This window comes from Macaca nemestrina, chromosome 17, assembly GCF_043159975.1.
Source record: "Macaca nemestrina isolate mMacNem1 chromosome 17, mMacNem.hap1, whole genome shotgun sequence".
In the NCBI taxonomy this organism is placed as follows: Eukaryota; Metazoa; Chordata; class Mammalia; order Primates; family Cercopithecidae; genus Macaca; species Macaca nemestrina.
This window is the reverse complement of record NC_092141.1, coordinates 84,668,130-84,692,898: the sequence shown is the minus strand read 5'-3', so window position 1 is coordinate 84,692,898 and position 24,769 is coordinate 84,668,130. Positions and strand designations below refer to the sequence as shown.

Here is a 24,769-nt window from a genome sequence, read left to right as displayed (position 1 = left end):
CCCTTTGACATTCCTCCCAGTTCTCCCAAACTGATACCTTAAGAATAAGCCACCCTCTCACTGGCCTCGGAACATTCTGCCTGCACCTGCCTGGCCCCTCTGCCTCTTCAAACCTCAGCTGGAACACAGTTTTGTCAGTGAGACCTTCCCATCCCTTTGGCCAGATTAGATGACCCTGCTTGCCAAATCTCCCCTGTACCCAGCAACTCTGTCATCACCAACACTTCATCGATGCTGGCATTACTGGCGTGATGCATTACTGGCATCTTCTTTGCTGTGGCATAAGCCTCTTAAGGCAGGGGTGGGTCTGTCTCATTCAGGCCTGTACCCAGCCCCTTGAACATGGCCTGACGTAAAGGAGACCCTGAAATACGTGTTGCCTGGATAACCAACTGACTGGATAAAGGGACAGTTGGGTGGGCGGACGAGGTATATGGGAGGAGGGATGAAAGGCTACCTAATGCCTCATAGTAGGAGTCCTCAGACCAGCCATGGGGATCAAACATATCCTGCAAAGGAAAAGGCGAAAGTTGCAGTTAGTAGGAACCGTCAGATGACAAATGACTCAGAAACCCAAGTTCCTTGCCTGAGTCTTTCCACAGAGCTTCCTGGTCTGGGGTCCCCTTACCTGGGGCTCGGCTGTCATCCCTGGTCTCTAGCCAAGGGGCAGCTGGCAAGTGCTGAAGAACACGGGAGCATGAAGCCCCCATCCAGTGACCCCCAGGAGCAGCAGGTCCACACATGTCCCCACCAGTCAGGGGCCAGACACCAGGTCGGCCACTGGAATCTCTTTATTGGACTATTTCAGAACAATAGGGACTCAAACACAAGACATGGGGACTGTGCTTTCAACTAGCGGTGCCACTACATGGACCCTTCTGTGGCTGCAGGTCAAACCCCATGGAACAAGCACAGGACCCCGGGTGTCCCCATCACCCTCCAGCTCCGTGTGCCAGACGTACCTTTGGGTAGTTGGTGCCAAGCTCGTCAATGGCACAGAACTGGATCAGCTTCTCGTAGATGCTGAAAAAACAGCACAGGCGTTGAGCAGGCACAAGTCCACGTCCCTGCCTGGGGCCTGAACCATCCAGCTCCTGGGGCTGACACAAAACCTTCAAAACCTTTAAATCCAGCTCAGCTGCTCTAAGCAAGCTTCCTGATGGCCCTACACCCTCCCAGGGAGATGGACCTGTTAACTAAGGGCCGGGAGGAGCATGGGGTCAAGGTGATGGCTGAGTTTTGTCCCACTGACCTTCAGTCTGCATGGCTGGGTTGGGCTCACCACACTCAGGCCCACACAAGGGCCATGCTCTTTCCCCCGTAAGTCACTAGCTTGAGCATTAAATGGAATAAGACCAGACATAGCTCTGGTCCTAAGACCTCTCACCTATATGCAAAAATCAGCTTTTTAGAGTTGAAAGATGAACCTGTAGTAATTGTCTAGTCCAATTCCTTCCATGAGGACAGGGGTCTTGAGAGGTCATGTGCTTTAGGCTCAGAGCAGGGACGAGAACTCAGCCAGGTCTCCCTCATCCCCGTCTAGGTCTCGGTATGGATTGCTTTGTGTTTTGTCAGGATCTTAAATGGCAAGCCTCTGGCTGGGTTAGCATAGTCTGCCGTGTCCAGCAGGCACTCAGTGTAATGACAAGTCTGGGTGATGGTTTGGGCTCAGGGCTTTTCCTCACCACCTCCTTGGGGACGTCCTTAATCCAACATTAATAACTCAATAAACTCTGCAGGCTCAAGGGAAACTTACCTGGGGTTCCGAAATTCTTTCTTTCTTTGGATAATGTAGTTCATATCCATTCCCTCCTTTATTTTTCGTTCATAAAGCTTCTGGATCTTGTCCTATGAAAGAGGAGCAGAGGGGTGTATGACAGAAGCCCACCCCTCCACCATCCCAGCCCCTGGTCACCAGCTACATGTGCAGCATGAACGTGAGGCTCCAGAGCCACACAAAGCCCAACTTGACCTCATGTTAAAATTTAACCTATTCTTGGCCGGGCGCGGTGGCTCATGCCCGTAATCCCAGCACTTTGAGAGGCCAAGGCGGGTGGATCACGAGGTCAGGAGATCGAGAACATCCTGGCTAACACGGTGAAACCCCATCTCTACTAAAAACACAGAAAATTAGCCGGGCATGGTGGCAGGCACCTGTAGTCCCAGCTACTTGGGAGGCTGAGGCGGGAGAATGGCGTGAACCCAGAAGGCGGAGAATTTAACCTATTCTCAGCCGGGAGCAGTGGCTCACGCCTGTAATCCCAGCACTTTGGGAGGCTGAGGTGGGTGGATCACAAGGTCTAGAGATTGAGACCATCCTGGCCAACATGAAACCTCGTCTCTACTAAAAACACAAACAACATTAGCTGGGTGTGGTGGGGCACGCCTGTAATCCCAGCTACTTGGGAGGCTGAGGCAGGAGAATCGCTTGAACCTGGGAGGTGGACATTGCAGTGAGCTGAGATCATGCCACTGCACTCCAGCCTGGTAACCGAGTGAGACTCTCTCAAAAACACGAAACAAAAAATTAACCTATTCTCTTTTTCCACCCTACCTTTTGCCCAGAATTGCACACAGGTAACATAAACCAAGACCAGGCTGCTTTCACTGCTGAGGTTTCCTGACGTTCTCTGGATGACAATATAGTGAGCAGTGAAAAGATCACAGCAGAGGAGCCACGGAGAAAAAAATGAACAAAGCCCCAACTGGTTAATCAGTTCCAGAATCATCCGAAGCAGGGTGTAGGGTACTGGTGTTGATATGCAGGGAATGAATCCTGGTTTTAAATTTTAACATGAGGTCAAGTCCTCAGCAGAACTGTGAACCACAGGAGACTTCGGAAGGGCTATGGCCTTTTCATGGGAGGCAGGAGTAGTTGTTTGGATTCGGTCTTGCAAGCTTTTTAGAATGTGTCTTTTACGGGGAGGCGCACACGTGGCTGGTCCGCGCTGGCTTATCGAGGGTATCAAGGGTTAACTGCTTCTCTCTCACCCAAATTCCCCACAGGTCATGCCTGGCTCTCAGTGGGAGAGTGGAGAACCACCACGGGGGATGCAGGCTGACCTACTGCAGCCAGTGCCACAGGCGTCCTCAGGAAGGGGGTCCTCCCCAGCCCATGGACATGATGCCCAAAGTAGATGGCATCAGCATGGCCCAGTGCCAATGAAGAGGGCCAAGACACCAGAGCCACCTCTGGTAAGAGCAGTCTCAGCCAGGAAGGCGGGCACTGGTCCAGGGCAAGATCTACCTGCAGCCTCCCCCTGCAGTGGGGCTTAAACAGAGATTCTCCAGAAGGGAAACACCTGAGGCACTGTGCCAGCAAAGCGGGCGGGCAGGCCTGGAGGGCCCAGGTGACAGCGTTTAGGACATGTCAGGAGGGGTGATCCACTCCCCTTATTAGAGGCCAAATCTTTCTACCGAGACTGGCCAGAGCAAGAGCTGAACCGCAGAGGGAGGTCTGTGATATAATCGCCGAGACTGAAGAACTTCTGTCCTCCAAGCTACCTCCTCCAGGGTCATGGAGGGAGCCATATATAGAAGGCTCAGCAACTTGAGGAGAACCCATGTCATACAGATGACTTGGCTGCGTCTCCTGGGCCGTAAGATCAGTTCTACCACCCCAGATGAACTAAAATGTTTGCTCAAATGCCATGGTTTCCACCATCAGGAGGGTCTAAAGAGGAGGCACATTTGGCACTGCAGGCAGTGCGCCAGCTGTCTCTGCCTGGCGGGTTGCTGGAGTTGTCCTTACAGGCTGGAGCTTGCTGTCTGGTTGTCTGGCATGGAGGGTGACGTGATTCTGGAGGGTGGTGGTGGGGAGACGACTCAGCTATGGGAGGAGACTTCCGGGAAGGGAAGATAATCTGCCCTGCACCCCCAGTTCTGACTCTGGCCCTCCCCCAGCTTGCTGCATTCCTTAGCCTCAGGTCCCATTAGTCATCCATCCGTTAGGGTGGTGTCACAGGCTTGCTGTGCAGCCAGAGGCCCCCAGTGGAAGCTCCAGGATCAAAGGTGAAGCAGGTGGCCCAGGAGCCATGATTGTGCAGCCTTGGGTGCCTGTTCTATTGTTCATCACAAGGGAACCCACAGAGGGACAAGGAGAGCCACGGGCTGAACCCCAGATGTCCCCCCCGTGAGTGTAACTGCACAAAAGCTTCGACTCCTTGGGATTTGAAAACCTCCTGTCAGTGCTGCATTCTGTCAAGCAAGAAGCTACTGAATCAGCATTTTAGAAATAGATTAGCGTAGAAAAATGTATATATATAAATGCTTGTGATTTTTTCATTTCTGTAATTTATTTTACATTCTGAGGGTTCCTCAGTTTCTTAGCAAAGCTCTTTCTCAGAAGCTCCCATTGGCCCAGTAGGGCTGCAGAGAAAAGGTTATGTTCTTTTCTCTGTCTCTGCTTAGGACCTCACTGAGGGCAAGCCAGGGCCGCCCTGCTGGAGCAGCACCAGGGGACATGGTGGTGGGTGTAGGAGCCAACTCCTGAGATGAGGCTAATAGGAGGTAAAGAGGACTGCAGGATCCTTCCCACCTGTCAGTTTCTTTTATAGAAACCTCGGTCCCTTTCCCTGCCATGGTCTCTTAAGGTTAAGACCAAACCAAACACATAACCCAGGCTATCTAATCTATCCGACCTCAGTAGCCAAGCCTCATGCTTACTTGTAAGTGATTTGAACATCTGCCAGGGGGTTCTGGCGGGATCTTGATTTCATCAGGCGACATGTTCCGAACTCTTTCAGAAAAGGAGGCTATTGAGAGAAGAAGGAAAAATTCTGTAGGTGGGGATCAGAACAAGGGACAGACATGGACAAAAAAACATAAGCACATAAAATGTTATCAGGTAGGGATAAACACTATGAAAACAGTACAACTGAGTGTTCAGATGTGGCCTCTGTGAGGTGTCATCTCAGCTGAGAGTGAATGACCAGAAGGGGTGGGCCATGTACCAGCTTGGGAGAAGAAAAGTTCAGACAGAGGGTATAAATGCATACAGTAATTAACGTTTCCCTTTTTTTTTTTTGTTTTTTAAAGAGACGGGGTCAGCTGGGTGTTGTGGCTCGCACCTATACTCCCAACATTTTGGGAAGCTGAGGTGGGCAGATCATTTGAGGTCAGGTGTTCTAGACCAGCCTGGCCAACATGGCGAAACCCTGTCTCTGCTAAAAATACAAAATCAACTGGCAGGGTGATGCACACCTGTAAACCCAGCTACTCGTGAGGCTGAGGAATGAGAACTGCTTGAACCTGAAGGTAGTGGCTGCAGTAAGCCAAGATTGCGCCACTATACTCCAGCCTGGGTGACAGAGTGAGACTCTGTCTCAAAAAGGAAAATAAAATACAGAAAATGAAATAGAGACAGGGCTTTTAGTCTGTAACCCAGGCTAGAGTGTAGTGGTACAATGATAGCTCACTGCAACCTCGAACTCATCTCAGCTTCCCAAGTAGCTAGGACTACAGGTGCATGACACCATGCCTGGCTAATCTTAAAAGTTTTTGTAATAGTCCGGGCGTGGTGGCTCAAGCCTGTAATCCCAGCACTTTGGGAGGCCGAGACGGGCGGATCACGAGTTCAGGAGATCGAGACCATCCTGGCTAACACGTGAAACCCCGTCTCTACTAAAAAAATACAAAAATTAGCCGGGAGCGGTGGCGGGCGCCTGTAGTCCCAGCTACTCGGGAGGCTGAGGCAGGAGAATGGCGTGAACCCGGGAGGTGGAGCTTGCAGTGAGCTGAGATCCGGCCACTGCACTCCAGCCTGGGGGACAGAGCGAGACTCCGTCTCAAAAAAAAAAAAAAAAAAAAAAAAGTTTTTGTAAAGATGGGGTCTCGTTATGTTACCCAGGCTGGTCTTCAACTGTTGGATCAAGCCATCTTCCCGCCTTGGCCTCCTAAAGTGCTGGGATTATGGGTATGAGCCACTATGCCTGGCCCACAACGGTTAACTTTTAAGGAAGAGTCAGCAGTGTGCTGGTAAATGTTTAATCACCAGCTGGGTGTGGGGATGGAGAAAGGGGGGAGGCACCATGATCTATGGCATTTGCCATTTCTTGTGGTGTAAATTCTTCTGCCATAGCCAATTTCAAGCTACCAAGGTAAAGTCACTGAACCCAAGGCTGGGAAGAGACGTACACAATAGGCTCACCATGTAAGCCAGCTGCAGCCACCACTGCACGTCTCTTAAACCAGCTCCAGCCACCACTGGATATGTCTCTAAAATACTTGCAAGACTTTTGAAACTCAGAGGTGCTTGGTGCCACCTGTCTACATCTACGGCTAACCTGCCTAGGCTCCAGGAGAAACAGAATTCAGGGTTCCCTAAGTTTTGGGTCGCAAAGTAAACAAAATGGCCGTGTGCATAAATAATACTTACTACCGTTATCAGCTGAGGATCTTTTATTTTTTTTATTTTTTTATTTTTATTTTTTTTTTTTGAGATGGAGTCTCACTCTGTCACCCAGGCTGGAGTGCAGTGGCCGGATCTCAGCTCACTGCAAGCTCCGCCTCCCGGGTTTACGCCATTCTCCGGCCTCAGCCTCCCGAGTAGCTGGGACTACAGGCGCCCGCCACCTTGCCCGGCTAGTTTTTTGTATTTCTTAATAGAGACGGGGTTTCACCGTGTTAGCCAGGATGGTCTCGATCTCCTGACCTCATGATCCGCCCGTCTCGGCCTCCCAAAGTGATGGGATTACAGGCTTGAGCCACCGCGCCCGGCCTGCTGAGGATCTTTTAAAAATAAACAAATCAACTCTCTCTTAGCCCACCTCATTCCTGAGAACAAAAGGCCCGTTCTGGTGGGAAGAACCACAATCCCCAGGGGACAATTTCCTCAGAGATCTGCCACGGTCGCCAGGCCTTGCTCTCTCCAGCCCCTTCCCCGCAGCCTCGGGCCACCCCGCAGCCTCGGGCCACCCGGGCACTGCAGTCTTGCTTTGGCTTGCTGGGACAATGTGCTATTTGTTGTTAAGATTCTGTCTGCTCTTCAAAACACTCCCTCATGAAAAGGATCATACAATAAGCAAAGAGCAGGCAGGCAGGGTGGGGCAGGACGAAGAGAAAGAATGAACAAACCACCAATAACACTCAGCAAGCACTTACTGGGCACCTACTGTGTGCAGGCCTGCTAACCCACTGCTGAGCTGGCCGGGCTGGCTTCGCAAGGCCAGCCCCTTCTCCTCTGCCCAGGCTGGGTTAATGTTTGCTTAGTAGATAAGGTGCTTTGATCTCTGCCTGGAGTTTCAAGTTACTGTAAAGAACACAGTGCCGAGGAGGGCTGGGGACAAGGCTCCCAGACTCTGCCAGTCCAGCTGCGGCAGGACCAGCCCGTGCACACTATAAATACGCTCTGAGACAGGGGCCGAGCCTGGGGCCATCCTAAAAACATGACTTCATGCGCTGATTTTCACTGCTGTCAGTGGATTCTCACTGGAAGCACCCCAAGAACAGAGCACCAATCTGCCATTTTGGATGAGGGCAAGACGAGAGAGACTGGCTGACACATTGATCAGAGGTCCTGTGGATCCCAGATGCCAGTGCAGCCCAAGAGCCAGGGACGAGGTGCTTCTCTTTGCCCAGCACCTTCCTTTGGTCTCCTGACTCCTCAAGCAAAGCTGACACTCAGATATGGCTGGAATTCAACTCTCCTCCAACTTCCTCCTTCCTCCCAGCCCTGGAATACGTGAAAGTGCTAAGCCTGAGGTTGCAGAAGCTGGTGGAGAGTGGAATCAGCTGCAGGGAGCTGGTCCTATCTCACAAGCAGCAGCAATAAAAGCAAGGAGAGCCTTGGCAGGCGCTGGGTACATAAATAAGCAGGGTTAACTTCTTCCCTGGGCTGGAGAGTGCGTATGTGTGCATGTGACGGAGACAAAGAGTGCCCTTTGGCATTTGCCAGGAAAACCTTTTGGAAAAACAGGGTGTGACCCTGTTGCCACAGCAACCCAGTCACACTCTGGGGCTCACATGGTGTACAGTATAAGAGGAGGGGAGCCCCTCCTGAGCCTGGGGCTTGAAACAAGATAATTCCTAGGCAGTTACTGTCAAATAAAGGGACACATTCAGGAAAACTAGATACAAGTATACACAGAGCGTGGAAGCAGCCTTCAGTGACCCTCTCCTTCCTGAGTCCTGGAATGAATCTCATGTGGGAGACGCCAGCCCCACATTTCTGTTTATTTTTTTTGAGACGGAGTCTCACTCTATCGCCCAGACTGGAGTGCAATGGCGTGATCTCAGCTCACTGCAACCTCCGCCTGCCAGGTTCAAGCAGTTCTCTTGCCTCAGCCTCCTGAGTAGCTGGGACAACAGGCACGTGCCACCATGCCTGGCTTTTTTTTTTTTTTTTGTATTTTTAGTAGAAATGGGGTTTCACCACGCTGGCCACCTCAAGCCATGTCCCCAGGACATCCATAGAGCAATGTGTCCACAGTCTCTTGGAAGCAGTGCTGGGTCTGTGGCTGCTGCCTGGGCATGATGGGGGTGTTCTCAGAGGCATCCGCAGTTAGGACTTGAGAAGCCAGCTGTCAGCGTGAGTTGCCCTGGTGCGTGCCCAAGTCAGAAAACACCCAGAGTACCCACAGCTGCCATGGAGGGATCTGTGCAGGAGTAGCTAGTTGGACGGGCTCATGGGATGGCAGGGAGTGAGTGAGCTGGGGGGCTCCAGCGGACAGTAGAGTATCTCCAGCTCCTGAGTAACACAGAGAACCCACGCCCACTGCCACACCAGCACCACTGCTCCAGGCTCAGCCGTGGGCATCAGCGAAGCCCTGGAGGGCACTGAGAGGGTGTGCATGCTTGGCTCTGTCTAGGGGCTGAGTGCTGCAGACGCCTGTGGCTTGGCTTCTCTGCTCTCCTGCTTGTTCTCTTAAAGCTGGGGCTGTCTACATGCATGGACATGCTTCCCATACCTGGTAAGCAACCTGAGTCCTGACACCAGAGCGGACAAAAGAAGCTTAGGCAGAGAGGCTGACAGGCACTGCATCATGAATGGAAGCCACTGTTCTTCAACTAATTACGTCTTTAGTAAGAGGAACTAAACCAGCTACTCGTTAATGAGGAATGGCGAGTAATCAAAACGATGCCGCTTAAAGATCCATTTTTGTCCTCCACAGGTGAATGAGTAAACAAACTGTGGTGTATCCCTACAGTGAAATAGTACTTGGCTACAAAAAGGAACTCTGGATATGCCCAACATGGATGAGCCTTGCAAGTACCATACTGAGTGAAAGAAGCCAGACAAAACCCTAGTTCCCTTTCTACCCTGCTTCTCAACTGCGGCTGATTCTGCCCTAAGGGGACATTGATCACTGTCACATCTGGGGGAGGGAGAGTGCTTCTGGCATGCAGTGAGTAGGCAGAGACCAAGGACACTGCTAAACATCCTACAAAGCACAGGACAGCCCCACCACAAAGAATCATCCAGCCCAAAGTGTCAGTAGGGCCAGGGCTGGGAGATCCTGATTTACAGGAAATTCTAAAAAATGGCAAAGCTATAGTGAGGAGAGTGTAGATCACGGCTTGCCCGAGGCTGAGGGAGGGATCAGCTGTAACGGGATTGGGGCAGAAGGGAACATTTCAGAGTGATGAGTGCGTTCTGCATCACGACTACATGCATCTGTCAACATTCACCAAACGGCACCCCTAAAATTGGCAAGTCTTACTCTATGTAAATTACACCTCAATAAAGCTATTTCCAAAAAATGGCACAGGGAGGAAAAGTGACAAGTTGGCTCTGGAAGCGACTGGGGGCTGAAATGGCTGACGCCCACACACATTCCACTGCCTGCTCAGCACTGCTAGCAAGAGCGAGGGCATCTCTGCTTTGGCATGTGACAGGCTGCTCTCTGATCCCCGGCCGTGCAGTTTCTCACAGTGAAATGCACAGTTGGCTTGGGTGATGGTGGGGTAAGAGGCCAAGGCTCCTGCCCACACCCTGCTGGTGGATCGCCTCCTTAGGGCAGGCCATCAGCTTCCCAGCAGATGTGAACTCTGCTTCCTCTGCCCTCAAAGCCAAATGTTGCACTCCTACGGTGCCACTTTCTAAAGAACGAACCCTAGGTTTTAGGAAAGTCCTGGTTTGTATAGGATTTGAAAGACTGAAACTCCACCAGAGAAGCCAGGGATTAAGGCCCTCCTGCTGAGGGTCTGGGCTGCTCAGCTTACTGTGTTCCTACCCAATCCTTCTTTTTCTTTTTTTTTTTTGAGCCGGAGTCTCGCTCTGTTGCCCAGGCTGGAGTGCAGTGGCGCGATCTTGGCTCACTGCAAACTCTGCCTCCCAGGTTCATGCCATTCTCCTGCCTCAGCCTCCCGAGTAGCTGGGATTATAGGCGCCCGCCACCTCGCCCGGCTAGTTTTTTGTATTTTTTTTTTTTTTTGAGATGGAGTCTCGCTCTGTAGCCCAGGCTGGAGTGCAGTGGCCGGATCTCAGCTCACTGCAAGCTCCGCCTCCCGGGTTCACGCCATTCTCCTGCCTCAGCCTCCCAAGTAGCTGGGACTACAGGTGCCCGCCACCTCGCCCGGCTAGTTTTTTGTATTTTTTAGTAGAGACGGGATTTTTTTTTTTTTTTAGTAGAGACGGGGTTTCACCGTGTTAGCCAGGATGGTCTCAATCTCCTGACCTCGTGATCCGCCCGTCTCGGCCTCCCAAAGTGCTGGGATTACAGGCTTGAGCCACTGCGCCCGGCCCCAATCCTTCTTTAGAAGACAAACAGAATCAACAATTCCTAGCTCCTTTAGTTCAGGAAAAGGAGAACAGACTCCGTAGCAGAACTCCCAACAGAAAGGTCCTCCTGGGAGAAAGCCTGGGTGGGAGGGACTGACTACTGGGGCAGCGCTTCCAGGTGGTCCCTGGGCTCGGAACCCCCAGGGCTGGAGCCAGTGAGCCACTGAGGCAAGACCGCAGGAGGGAGGAGCCTGTTTGAGAGCCGGTAATGGCCGCCACAGAGAAGGAGGGCCAACTCCACCAAGAGCTCTGACTCAGCTGCCGGGAACTCCCCCAGGTCGGGCTTTGGGAGCCACATGAAAGGAGCTGGGGGGCTTTCTAAAAGGATTAAAAGCCTGGGCCTAGCACAGAACTTGGATGATGTGTGCTGTTTTCCAGAAACATAGTGTCCCTGCTCCTCCCAAATCACAAAGAGCCCCAGACTCCAGGGCTGTGAGGCATGCTCCCGCCTGGGGACAGAGCAAAGTGCCAGCAGAGGCCACATGCTGACTCCCTAAGCAGCATGCATATGCCAGCAGAGAGGGGGAGGAGGGGGTGCAAAGACAGAGGACAAGCCCAGGGCACTAGGGGAAGCAGAGACCAAGACACGCTCCCAGCTGAGGGGCCCTGAACTCCCTCTTGACAGCGTGGGCGACCAACCAAAGCCCAATAAAACATACCACAAATACGATTTTCAAAGAAGAACTGTTCCCTGGGCGTCTCGCCCGGGCATCCTAGGAAATGCCAAAGGCCCTGAGAGGGAGCCGAAGGGACATGGTGCTCACAGCGGACAGAAGCCCTGTGGGGCGGAAGGCGTGGCATGGCCGAAAGCCAGGCTGCTAGTGGTGAGGCTGAGAAACGTGTCCCCAGGATCCCCCAATACTCACCCACGAGTTCCTGGGGGTCTCGCTTTTCTGCTTCTGTATTATCCTGCAAAAGAGAAACAAACACGAGGAGGTAAGACTGGGGCTCCTGAACCAGCTACTCTCCACTGAGACCACTCACGGTTTTTAAGGAAGGAGAAAAAGTAAAAGCACTGCCAGGAACACTAAGGGTAAGCTGATGTTTCAGGGGCCTCTGGCACCCCCAAGCCGCTGAACCCTCTTCTTCCCGCATCGCAGCAGCCAGATGCTCTGGAGCCCAAGCCGGTCTCTCCTCCAAACCTCTTCAGTGACCAAACCCACCATCGCTGAAGAGAGCACACGCCAGCAAGCCTGCTGCGGCCACCTGGGCAACGCATACCCTGCCTGTTGCTCTCCCCTGGGTCCGAGGAAGCTTGCCTGAATGGAGTGCAGAGTTCAAGGCCCCGGCCAGCCCAGACATCACCACCTCTACTGCTGGTACCAAGGAAGCAAGAGGCGACTGCTTTCTAACAGCAGACTCCTGAGATGAAAATGCAGACTAGCCGCTCCCAAGATACTTCTCTTATTTTTAGTTCAAAAAGGGAGGCTTCATCATAAGGATAAAGGGGCAGCTCACGGAACCTCAGAGAAAACGTGTAGCGAACCTTGAATAAGTGGCAGAATGGGGATCCGAGAGAGGCCCCAGGATCAAGGCAGCCTCTCTCTGGCTCTCAGCTCCGTTTCCACTGGCTTTATACTCCCTCCAAAGAAAAGCTTCCTCCAATCCCTAATGCAAACAGCATCCCACGACAGCCACGTCCACAAGTCCTACAGAAACCTGAGAGCAAAGGCTTCTGAGACAGTTTCTGGATTTCACTGTTCCATAGTAAACGTTTCATCTAAACCAAAGTCAACGCTGAGAAAGCCACGGTCCAAGTTCTACGTCACAAGTCTTCCCCTGCCTCCACTGTCTCAAGTGTAAAAGGGCAAGAACACACGTCTCCCCCATTTCTGGGTTGCTGACACCCAGGCCCTCAAACCCAGTTAGATCAACAATCTCAAGGGCCATACGCGCTAATGATCAAAACAGCAGAAGCAGAGTTCACAGAAAGCTGTCAGACCCCACGTCCTTTCCCTCTGATGAGCAAGGGAGGAGATGAGACAGGAAGACTCTGCAACAAGACCTCGAGGACAGGTGCAGAGCTCCGCCGGCTCCACTTCCACAGACATGGCACACCACGCCATGGCTCCGAAAGGAAGGTGCCAGGAAGGCCACCCAGTTCCCCACACCGAACCTAGACTCAGTCTTAGCCCCCTTCCCAAAAAGTCCCTCCTGATGCTGGGACAGGCCAAATTCCCCATTCCTCAGAACACTGCAGCTATTCATTCAACCTGGCAGGGCACCACGTCCAGGCCAGGCTGCTTAGCAACCCATCTCTTCGAGCCACTGCCCCCTGCCAATCAGGTGGGCAAAGAGGAGGGTGGGAGCGGGCAGGGAGGCGCGCCTGGAGGACTGCCACACCAACTTCAGGTTGCAGTCATAAATCAGCGGCTCTCTAGAGACTGCCAGTCTCTCAGGGGACGAACAACAATCCCTTTGTAGCAGTGCCTCTGAGGAAACCAATGTTCACGAGTGTTAGTAACAAAACATGGGACTGTAAAATGTCCTTACATTCTCCCTCTAGAGAACAGCTTTCTGGGTGCTGATGGTGGGAAAACATCAGCTCTTCCCGCACATGCCAGCTGGCTGATCATACAGGGACTGACCATTCATTAACTCTCCCTCCAGCCCCCACTCACCCTTCCCCAAGGCTCCGCACCACACCACACCCGCCCCTTCTCATGGACTCAACTGCAGAGGCCCAATCATCACGCGGGGAGTCTACCATGTCTACCCCAGAGCCACAGGAAGTTAGTCACCAAACACGCAACGGCTCTTCAAAGGGAAACACACTTGCCACTTCAGAGGCTCCTTAGGTCAAGTAAGAGGCCAGGAGCCTCCCCGTGGCTTCTTGTGGCTTTTGTGACCCTGCAGATGGAAAGGTGTGTGGGGTGTGTGTGCTGCCAGGCTCAGCTGAGGTTGTTGAGTCACGTCTCTGGAAAAAAAGAGATGATGGGGCAAAATCACAGGAAGGATTTTATCCCTTTATTTCAGTCTTTCCCTTTAGCTTGGCTCTTCAGTCCCCCCTAAATTATTCCTTCTATGCCTAAGAAATAAATAAACTGGATAGTTGGGTTTCAATTTGCCAACTAGTCTGGTCTTTGCTTTTCTAACCTCTTAGTACAAAAAAAGGGCATGGCATGCCCAGAGCACCCCTTCAACTCGCAACAAGAGGACTCTCATTCAGTACTGAACCTGAGGCCCAGAAACAAGGCCCGCCCAACTTCCCAGCAGTAGAATCCAGCTCCACGGGCCCTCCCACCCTCAGTGCCTCTGAATAAAGTAATGACCGATGGACCACAGACCCAATTCCAAGTTCAAGAAGATTCTCCTGCCTTACGAGAACCCATCAAACCAAATGCATGAAGTAGCCTGGCCAGCTCAGAAGCCATACGAGTGTGCACGCTCAGGAGGAGGCCAGAGCTGCTGCACTAGGGTCTCCTAAGACAACTCTGGAGTCTGTGTTGGTTCAGATTCCCATTGGTATCAGGTACCCTTGGGACCTAGAAGGCTCTGGAGAGTCAAGCTGGGAATCTGCCTCCTGCTGGCTATACCTTGTCATGTTTAGAACGTGATTCTTCTGCCCTTTGAGTCCAACAAGCTGGGTCGTGAGCTTGCTGAGCCCTGGGCGCCTCTGTCACTGTGCCGAGCTTCTCCTGAAGAAGAAAGACAACAACCTAAGTTCTCTGGATCCTAAAGTGCCCACCTGGCCAGATGCAGTGGCTCACGCCTGTAATCCCAGCACTTTGAGAGGCTGAGGTGGGCCGGACTGCTTGAATCCAGGAGTTTGGGACCAGCCTGTCATCCCAGCTACTTGGGAGGCTGAGGCGAGATCACCTGAGTTTGGGAGGCTGAAGCTGCAGTGAGCTATGATTATGCCACTGCACTCCAGCCTGGGTGACACACGGAGACCCTGGAATACCCCAGAGCTGCTTTTTAGTACCATTTACACACAACTATCCACTGAATCAAGTTTCATTCAATGAGAGTGACCTCTATTCAAACAGTAACGATATTCCTCTATAACAACCTCCACCACAGGCAGGACAGGCCTAAAGAGATACCCTCTTACCAGTCATGTCTCCGATACCAGGTATTCAGTATGAAAAACGAACCAAGCACCCATGACAGTTATCATGGAAGCCAGCCACGTGTCAGAAAAAAACCTGTGATGAACAATTTATTTTATAATTTAAAAAAATTATTTTATTTTTAGATTTGGCGGTACATGTGCAGGTCTGTTACATGGATACATTGTGTAATGGTAAGTAAGGTTTGGGCTCCCAGTGTACCCGTCACCCAGAAAGTGAACACCGTACCTGATAGGTAATTTTTCAATCCTCACGTCCCTCCCAATGAAATATTTCAAATGATAGAACTAAGGAGATGGAAAAAAGGCTCAATTATTAAACTGCCAGTCGTTCAAGGCACCGGTATTATACCACCTGCTCTAGGGGGAGAGTCTCACTATGCCCTTAAAGAGGCAGGAAGTGGGAAGAAGGGCTATGAGGATACAAGTAAAAAGCAACAAGAAAGCACTGTTCATCTCTTCCCCGCCAGCGGCGTTTTGAAATGCACAGGAAACACCTGTCTCGACTCGTAGGAATCCACCCACTGGCCTCCAGGTAGAAATTCTCAGTTGGTCAAAGTAATGAACTCATCCTGCATGTCTACTCACCAGGCATCCGTCTACATTAGCCAGAGGGCACAGAACCCGCAGCCCAGAGACATGAGCAACACCACAGCCAGAACAGGCTGAGGGCTTTTCACCCCGTTCCTAAGGAAGGTGAAAACAAAGCGCCTCACCTAGGAAAGGAAGGCCGCTCCTGGCAGAAAAGACAGCCCCTCATTCAATTCCAATCAAGACACAAGGAAAAACAGACTGGGCGTGCTGGGAGGCTGAGGCGGGCACATCACTTGAGGCCAGGAGTTTGAGACCAGCCTGGACGACATGGTGAAACCTCCTCTCTACTAAAAATACAAAAATTAGTCAGGCATGGTGGTGCATGCCTGTAATCCCAGCTACTTGAGACGTGGAGGCTGCAGTGAGCCGAGATTGCGCCACTGCACTCCAGCCTGAATGAGCAAGATTGTCTCAGAAAAAAAAAAAAAAAAAAAGACACAAGGAAAAACAAGAAGACAAAAACAAAAACCAAGTTAGAAAACAGAAAGGAGGAAAGAGGAAGTATGGTTTAAATGCTGAGCTGGTGGAGAACACCAATCTGAGCTGAGGTCTCCTCCTCCGCCTGCACCCCTCATCTACCCAGACCCCACCTGAGACTAAAGGCCCAGCAACCAGAGCAGGAGGCGGCTGCGGCAGGCTGGGGGCTGTCCCTGGAGAAGAATAGTGATTTCAACCTGCCAATTTGGTTTCTTAACCAACTGTGACTGAGACTTGGAAGATGCAACAGCCATGGCTGTAGGTCCTCAGGAATTACAGAACCTGGAATATGGTTCCTCCTGCAGAGAATACAAAAGTCCAGCCACTGATGAAGCTGACTGGAGTGCAGGAAGGAGGCAACAACAATATAAACCCATGAAACTGGACAAGCTGCCATTTGAGCTGGGAGGATTTACTCAGCAGAGAAGTACCAAGTCCTGAGTAAGAGAATGGAGGTTCATTTACAGCCAACAATGCTTCCTCAATCCTTCCTGGAACCGGCCCCACAAAGCTCCAGTGTCAAACTTGAGTTCCGCAACGGCAGCCACCAGCATCTAGATCCCGCCAAATCTAAATGTCACATTTTCCTTCCAGCTCGGAGCAGCCAGGGAGCAGCCGGCACAGAGAAAGCACTCTGAACAGGGGCACAGGGCAGCCAGCCCTGAGGCCACGGGCGAGAATGCTACAGACTGGGGGTTTCCTGTTGGATAATGTAATCTTGCATCTTACAAGTATGTGGCAGCTAGGGAGGCAGATTAGTAAAATGACTCCTTTCAAACCTTTATTCTCTCAGACCTGGGACAGCCCATGGCCTGATGAGATCTCACTTCACGAGCACAGTGGCTCCTTAAAAACAGATCCTCACTGTGGCCCACGAGCCCTCAGGATCCCCTGCCAGCCATTTCAGCCTCTTCCTCCCCTTTCTGCACCCGGGATCTTTGCAATGCCTACTCCCGGAAATTGCCTTCTCCCAACTCCTGCCTAGAAAGCCCCGTGTAGGCCTTAGCCCAGCCCAGGGAAGCCTTCCTCTACCCTCACGCCCACTTGGCCAACGAAGAGAAACTACCCTACTCTGTGTACTCACAAAAATCACCTCCTGTAACAGTCTGCCTGGCCCACAAAAGGTGCTCAAGCACTGATCTCTCTCTCTCACACATACACACACACACCTCCCGCCAAACACTGTCAGTGTGTCTTGTCAAGTTTAGGTTCCACACCTACCTTCAGCTGTTATGTTTTAACTTCAGACTCCCAGCCTGGTCAACTCTACAGCGAGTTTCATGTGTAGATTCACTAGAAATGTCAGATGGACAGGCAGCAGAAAAGCAGCTGTAGGCTTGCAATAAAAGTCTGCCAAGGAGCAGGAGAAGGTGGGGAGGGGACACCAATGCTGAATTACAAAAAAATTTCAAACCCAATTCTTTATTCATCTTTCTGCATCATTTTTTTTTTTTTTTTTTTGAGACGGAGTCTGGCTCTGTCGCCCGGGCTGGAGTGCAGTGGCCGGATCTCAGCTCACTGCAAGCTCCGCCCCCCGGGTTTACGCCATTCTCCTGCCTCAGCCTCCCGAGTAGCTGGGGCTACAGGCGCCCGCCGCCTCGCCCGGCTAGGTTTTTTTTTTGTATTTTTTAGTAGAGATGGGGTTTCACCGTGTTCGCCAGGATGGTCTCGATCTCCTGACCTAGTGATCCGCCCGTCTCGGCCTCCCAAAGTGCTGGGATTACAGGCTTGAGCCACCGCGCCCGGCCTTTTTTTTTTTTTTGAGACAGGGTCTCACTCTGTCACATAGGCTGGAGTACACTGGCACAATCATAGCTCACTGCAGCCTTGACCTCCTGGGCTCAAGCAATTCTCTTGCCTCAGCCTCCCAAGTAGCTGGGATTACAGGCATGCACCACAATGGCTGGCTAATTTTTAAATTTTTTGTACAGATGGGGTCTCACTATGTTGCCCAGGCTGCTCTTGAACTTGTAGGCTCAAGCAATCCTCCTGCCACAGCCTCCCAAAGTGCTGGGATTACAGGTGTGAGTCACCACATCTGGCCCTGCATCCTATTTCTGAACACTGGGCCTAATGCTCTTAAATCCTAAGACAAGAAGAATTACTATATAGTTAATTCATTTATTTTTTCAATTAATTTATTGAGCATCATTTATACACCAAGCAATGGGCCAAGCACTGAGGATAAAATATGAAAACTCAATCTAGGGGAGTAAGTTTAGGTATTACGTTAAGCTCTTCAATTAAGAATCTCATTTAATTTTCACAACAGTCCCATGAAACTGTGCTCTTAACCATCAGGCAATACGACTGCTTCAGAACAACTGCTATGCCATCCTCCAACAACTGCTATACCCTCTTGCGGGGGCATCAAAGTAATAGTTAAAACAAGGTTTTCTGAGATCAATGTGAGTCACTTCAGGCTGCCAAGAAAGCAACAATGCTGGATTACCTTCATAAAATACCTCCAAGTTCCAGAACAAAATGATGTTGGTTTGACAGAGACATGGTTGGGGGCTAGGAGTGAGAGCTGTCAACAGTTCAGTAAAGCCTCCAAACCCATGCTGCATGGGAACATCCCACCCTGGGGGCCAGATGCCAGCCACCCCCACTGGAGAGCCCCAGAGAAAGCCCATCGCTAGCACATTTCCTTTAGTTGTATCCTGTCGGCCAGGACTAAGCCACTGCCGTGGGCACACTGCCTGCCTGGGAATGGAAACACTCCATTTATTAGAAAAATGGGCGGAAGTTGGTGGGGCCCTTTGGGACACATTGGGGTTGCCTTTGCTCTCAGACCGCTTATTGACAGGAAGGCTCTGCTCTCAACCACAGGTTTCCTTTTTTTTTTTTTTTGAGATGGAGTCCCGCTCTGTTGCCCAGGCTGGAGTGCAGTGGTACAATCTCAGCTCACTGCAAGCTCCGCCTCCACGTTCAGGCCATTCTCCTGCCTCAGCCTCCTGAGTAGCTGGGACTGCAGGTGCCCACCACCATGCCCAGCTAATTTTTGTATTTTCAGTAGAGACGGGGTTTCACCTTGTTAGTCAGGATGGTCTCGATCTCCTGACCTCGTGATCCTCCTGCCTCGGCCTCCCAAAGTGCTGGGATTAGAGGTGTGAGCCACTGTGCCTGGCCCCAACCACAGAAGGTTTTTCTAGGAATGGGTGAAACAGGAGTTTGCCAAGTTTGCCAGCTATAGAATTGGCCTTGTAGACTGAAGACAAGGTAGGGAGGGGGAAGGGAAAGTTTCTCTATTTGAAAAATCCTGCTAAATTTACAAAGCCCACATGGCTCAGCATAGCTCCTGATGTTCTGTTACATGGAACATGTTGCAATTAACTAGACTTCAATGTAAATGCATGGAGCAATTTCCAAGAGGAGACTTTTGTTATTCGACTATTCTAAGTGCAATCTACATTTGATTCAAGACACTTTAAGATTTTTGGTTTTTTGAAAATTATAGAAGATGGTTAGAGAGAACCATTCCCTTTCTGTCTCATCCCCAGAGTGTCAGGAACAGCTGTATCTCGGTCCAGAGGTTGCCTCACACCAAGGATCTGAGTCAAACCCTTGGTGGTGAGGCTAGGACAGGCTTTTTCCCTTCAAGACTTCCACAAGAACAGTATCTCTGTGCTTTAGGTTGATATATTTGGGGGGTTAGGGGGAGCTTGGAGCCAGAAAAGGACAAAAGACACAGCTTTGTGAGGCTGAGAATGCTAGTCTGGAAGGCACACAACTCTACATGGCTACCAAATTACAAAAGCGTTCCATCTGAGAGGCTGGCTGACAAGCTGAAGAGTTAGTTACATCAACATCTCAGGCAAATATACTCGCAGTCTCTGAAAGTCAGGGTGGCAGAAATGCAAACTGGTCATCATCGACACTGGTAGGAAGGGGACTGAGTCACTGAGAGGGCCAAAAAGAATGCCAGCATCTTTAAAGCACAGCCCAGAAAATATTTACCTAACTCCAAAGTTAGGAATAGAAATGAGCAGAATCCTATTGAACCCAGAAATCACACAGCAGCATTTCAGGAGACATGGATGAAAATATGGAATGAAGGTCGGAAATGCTGGATCCCTAAGGACAGGCAGTTCTCTGCATCATATAATTTCAAAAAGATGAGTCCCAGATGGGGAAGGAGGGGCCCAGCCACACCTCAGTTAGCAATCCATGGCATCTGGCCTGAAGGGAAGGAGGTCTGTTGGGGCTTGTAAGGCTGCCGGGAGGGTGGACCAGACACAGCGGTAGCTCCCTGTGGGCTGCGGAACCACAGGAGTGAGGTGGGGCTTCTTGGAGTCTCAGCTTCAGGTTACTTGGATCAACTGCCATCAAGAAGGTCCCTCTGGCAGTGCAATGGAGCCAAGGAGGGATCAGAGGGAGAATAATGAATACTGGTCATTGTTCCACTTTGCATGAAATCACAACTTCCAACAACTGCCAGAGTTTCTACCAGCAGTGTTCAGCTTATGATGTACTGAGGACTTCCTTGGAAGGTGGCAGGACAAAGTCATGGCAGGCTTGGATTTCTTTCCCTTGGGACAATCAAAGAGTGACTTTCATGGCCTGCCTGTCTTTCTGTCTCCTGCACAGATCCGGTCACCACCCAGCAGGTCACTCCACGAGCTTCTGGAAATTCCATGTCTCCCAGCTGTGCAGGGTAACCCTAGTGTTGCTGAGGAAAAGTCTAAAAAAGACCATCCATCCTGTTGAGTGAAGGGAAGTGCCAAATGCTAGGCAGGCTTGAGCATTCTCAACAGTTTAAGGCCCACATTACAACTTCCAAGAGAAGGGTGGTAGATGGCTCACAAATCAGCAATGATCAAGGGCCATTTCCTTCTCTGTTCCTGGGTGAGTCATACTGTAATTCTGTTCCCTTCTAATCAGCACTCAAAAGATTACAGGGTATGGGCCGGGCGCGGTGGCTCACGCCCGTAGTCCCAGCACTTCGGGAGGCCAAGGCAGGCAGCTCACGAGGTCAGGAGATCGAAACCTTCCTGGCTAACATGGTGAAACCCCGTCTCTACTAAAAATACAAAAAAAGTAGCCAGGCATGGGGGCGGGCGCCTGTAGTCCCAGGTACTCGGGAGGCTGAGGCAGGAGAATGGCGTGAACCCGGGAGGCGGAGCTTGCAGTGAGCTGAGATCGCGCTACTGCACTCCAGCCTGGGAGACAGAGCAAGATTCCATTTCAAAAAAAAAAAAAAAAAAAAAGAGATTACAGGGTATGGGAGATAGAACACAGGGGCAGGTGGACTAATAAAACCAAGACTGAGGATGAAGCATATACTCTCCCACTCACATAGCACCCCATATGACACTCTAAACATAGAACCCACTAACAAGCTAACCACTATTCAAGTCTCACAATAATCTTATGAGGTAGACATTATTATTTCCATTTTGCACACAAGTAAACTGAGGTAAAACACAATGAAGCAGCTGACCCAATAAATGGCAATGGTGAAATTCAAGGCCAAATCTGTTTGGCTCCAAAGCCCAGTTATCCAACTTCCCACCTTCTCCCTCTAGACTAAGAGACTGCAAAGGGTAGCAGTCTCTAGGAAGCTGTTGGTTTAACCACTGCGTAAGCCAACAACAAAGACCAAGAAGGAATAGCACCTCTCTAGGAATGATTCTCTTTTTTTTTTTTTTTTTTTGAGACGGAGTCTCGCTCTGTCGCCCAGGCTGGAGTGCAGTGGCCAGATCTCAGCTCACTGCAAGCTCCGCCTCCCGGGTTCACGCCATTCTCCTGCCTCAGCCTCCCGAGTAGCTGGGACTACAGGCGCCCGCCACCTCGCCCGGCTAGTTTTTTGTATTTTTTAGTAGAGATGGGGTTTCACCGTGTTCGCCAGGATGGTCTCGATCTCCTGACCTCGTGATCCGCCCGTCTCGGCCTCCCAAAGTGCTGGGATTACAGGCTTGAGCCACCGCGCCCGGCTCTAGGAATGATTCTCTAGCAGGTCAGACTGAAGCAGGTATTAAAACCCTGGACTTAAGGGAAGACAGCCAGAATTATTATCTTTCAGCTATGACGATCAGGGGAAACAGCTCTAGAGTCCATGGGGCCCCAGTGAGTCACATCTGAGTTAACTTGTTCGGATGGTTGGTCCTGCAGGTTTAATCACACAAACCGTGGGTGCTACCACCCTGTCCTTAGCCTAGAGACTTCCTGGGGACTCACAGAAAAAATGCTACGAAATCCTGAACTCTACTCAGCTCTTCTCCCTTCCTGGGTGAACCACCATGTGGACTTCCAATAAGAACACGAGCTTAAAGGATGAGTTATTCCTTCTGACCCAAGTAAAGAACATGGCCCGTTTCCTGTTCGTCAGATAACTTCATTAGAGGGAAACTGCAGACATAGCACTCAACTATAAAAACCCATTCATATTTTGCTAGTGTAATGTGCTTATTTCTGGATTTAACCTATATAGCTGAAGAAAATATGAGAATGAGGGAAATGATGTGAAAATCTGTGGGGCTAATGATTCGTGCATGTCACCACTAGAACAAAAGTTGGTGGATCTCAACTTTTGAGATCCAAAGTCCAAGCTTAAGCTCTGAGAGTTCAAGTTTGCTCTTCCATTCTGCAGAGTAATTCTCAGTTCTTAGGGCTCTCCAGCAGTGCATCAACAAAGGCACACAAACAACCTGTTTGCAATGGAAGTTTTCAAAAAAATCTCCATTTGGAATATTTTCAAAATTAAAATTTTTTTTTTTTGCCGGGCACCACGGTTCATGCTTGTAATCCCAGCACTTTGGGAGGCTGAGGCAGGCAGATCACTTGAGGTCAGAAGTCCGAGACCAGCTTGGCCAACATGGTGAAATCCCAGCTCTACTAAAAAATACAAAAATTGGCCAGGCGTGGTGGTGGGCACCTGTAGTCCCAGCTACTGGGGAGGCTGAGGCGGGAGAATTGCTTGAACCCCAGGAAGGAGGTTGCAGTGAGCTGAGATCATACCACTGCACTCCAGCCTGGACGACAGAGTGAGACTCCGTCTCAAAAAAAATTAAAAAAAAAAAAAAATTTTTTTTTCTTACAGCAGTTTTATTGAGATATAATTCATACCTTACAACTCCTTTTTTTTTTTTTTTTTTTTTGAGACGGAGTCTCTCTCCGTCACCAGGCTGGAGTGCAGTGTCGCGATCTCGGCTCACCGCAACCTCCGACTCCCTGGTGCAAGTGATTCTCCTGCCTCAGTCTCCTGAGTAGCTAGGACTACAGGCACGTGCCACCATGCCCAGCTAATTTTTGTATTTTTAATAGAGACGGGGTTTCACCATGTTGGCCAGGAGAGTCTCGATCTCCTGACCTTGTGATTCACCCGCCTCGGCCTCCCAAAGTGCTAGGAATACAGGCATGAGCCACCGCGCCTGGCCTCATACACCTACAACTCTTCAGTGTTCGTTTTTATCTGTTCATTTGTGTCATATTGCTATTATAATTACACAGTATGGCAACATTGAAAATGTTTATATATAGATAGAGACAAAGCTGGATGCAAAACATATGTTATTATTGGCAAACATAAAAGAAGAATAAAAATGGTTGTACGAGGCCAGGTGCGGTGGCTCACGCCTGTAATCCCAGCACTTTGGGAGGCCGAGGCGGGTGGATCACCTGAGGTCAGGTGTTCGGCACCAGCCTGACCAACATGGAGAAACCCTGTCTCTACTAAAAAATACACAAAATTAGCCGGGTGTGGTGGTGCATGCCTGTAATTCCAGCTACTCGGGAGGCTAAGGCAGGAGAATCGCTTGAACCAGGGAGGTGGAGGTTGCAGTGAGCCGAGCTCACGCCACTGCACTCCAGCCTGCGCAATAAGATTGAAACTCCGTCTCAACAACAACAACAACAAAAAAAGTTGTACAGTTAGCATCATGGGATTAGGTGATTTCTATCCTTTCGCAACATACTCAATCTTGCTACAATAATTTGACAAAAATAAAAATAAACACAAATTGTATTTTTTTTTTTTTTTTGAGAGGGAGTCTCGCTCTGTCGCCCAGGCTGGGGTGCAGTGGCCGGATCTCAGCTCACTGCAAGCTCCGCCTCCCCGGGTTCACGCCATTCTCCTGCCTCAGCCTCCCGAGTAGCTGGGACTACAGGCGCCCGCCACCGCGCCCGGCTAGTTTTTTGTATTTTTTAGTAGAGACGGGGTTTCACCGTGTTAGCCAGGATAGTCTCGATCTCCTGACCTCGTGATCCGCCCGTCTCGGCCTCCCAAAGTGCTGGGATTACAGGCTTGAGTCACCGCGCCCGGCCCACAAATTGTATTTTTATAAAAATGTAACTCTGTCCATTAAAAAAAAAGTCCAAGCTTAAGCTCTGAGAGCTCCAGTTTGCTCTTCCGTTGGACAGAGTAATTCTCAGTTCTCAGGGCTCTCCAGTAGTGCATCAACAGAGGCACGCAAACAACCTGTTTGCAATGCTGCAAAAGGACTCGGGGCTCCTATCTCATACCACATCACATACCCTCCTAAACATCCTTCAATATCAGCAGGAATGCAACCCTTTGCTGCTTGTTTATGAAAAGCAACAGCATCTTCCTTTCAGATCCCAGAGTCCTGGAAGGGCAGCAAATATACCAGCAGCCCAGATGGGAAACACTTGTGCTCTGCAGCTACCCTGCAGAAGCTGCCCATGTTCTGGAGCCTGTGTTCAATACACAGAATAGAAGATTTCAACCTGCAGTGCCGCCTGCATGCAATTGCTGGCAGGCTCCTCAAAGTTCTTCCTGTAATCCGCAGTCAACAACAAATTCCTGGAAGATTAGCCCCTTAGGCAGTTTTCAGATATTTGATTCTGGTACTTCAAAAGATCAGTAGTAATGCAAGGACAGTGGGAAGGAGTTGAGAGGAGAGTGGGTGAGGGAATTACCGAGTCAGCTCTGCCCAACACAAATC

The 24,769-nt window shown here is 50.5% G+C and overlaps 1 protein-coding gene across 4 annotated transcripts in view; it reads right to left on the bottom strand.

The window, feature by feature from the left end:
* The window catches only part of SAP30B (SAP30 binding protein), a 44,030-nt gene that overhangs the window by 3,713 nt on the left and 15,548 nt on the right, over positions 1-24,769 (bottom strand). For 2 of the 4 annotated variants that reach the window (XR_979842.3, XM_011719845.3), the window contains exons 4-9: positions 14,257-14,358; positions 11,587-11,629; positions 4,666-4,754; positions 1,757-1,848; positions 963-1,023; positions 458-509 (exon numbers count right to left, since the gene is read on the bottom strand). Coding sequence is in view for 3 of the 4 variants with exons in the window: in XM_011719845.3 (XP_011718147.1) it covers positions 458-509; positions 963-1,023; positions 1,757-1,848; positions 4,666-4,754; positions 11,587-11,629; positions 14,257-14,358 (439 nt within the window). In the remaining variant the exon portion in view is untranslated. The remainder of the gene's footprint in view (positions 1-457; positions 510-962; positions 1,024-1,756; positions 1,849-4,665; positions 4,755-11,586; positions 11,630-14,256; positions 14,359-24,769) is intronic. The other 2 variants (XM_011719846.3, XM_011719847.3) reach the window with 1 other exon arrangement.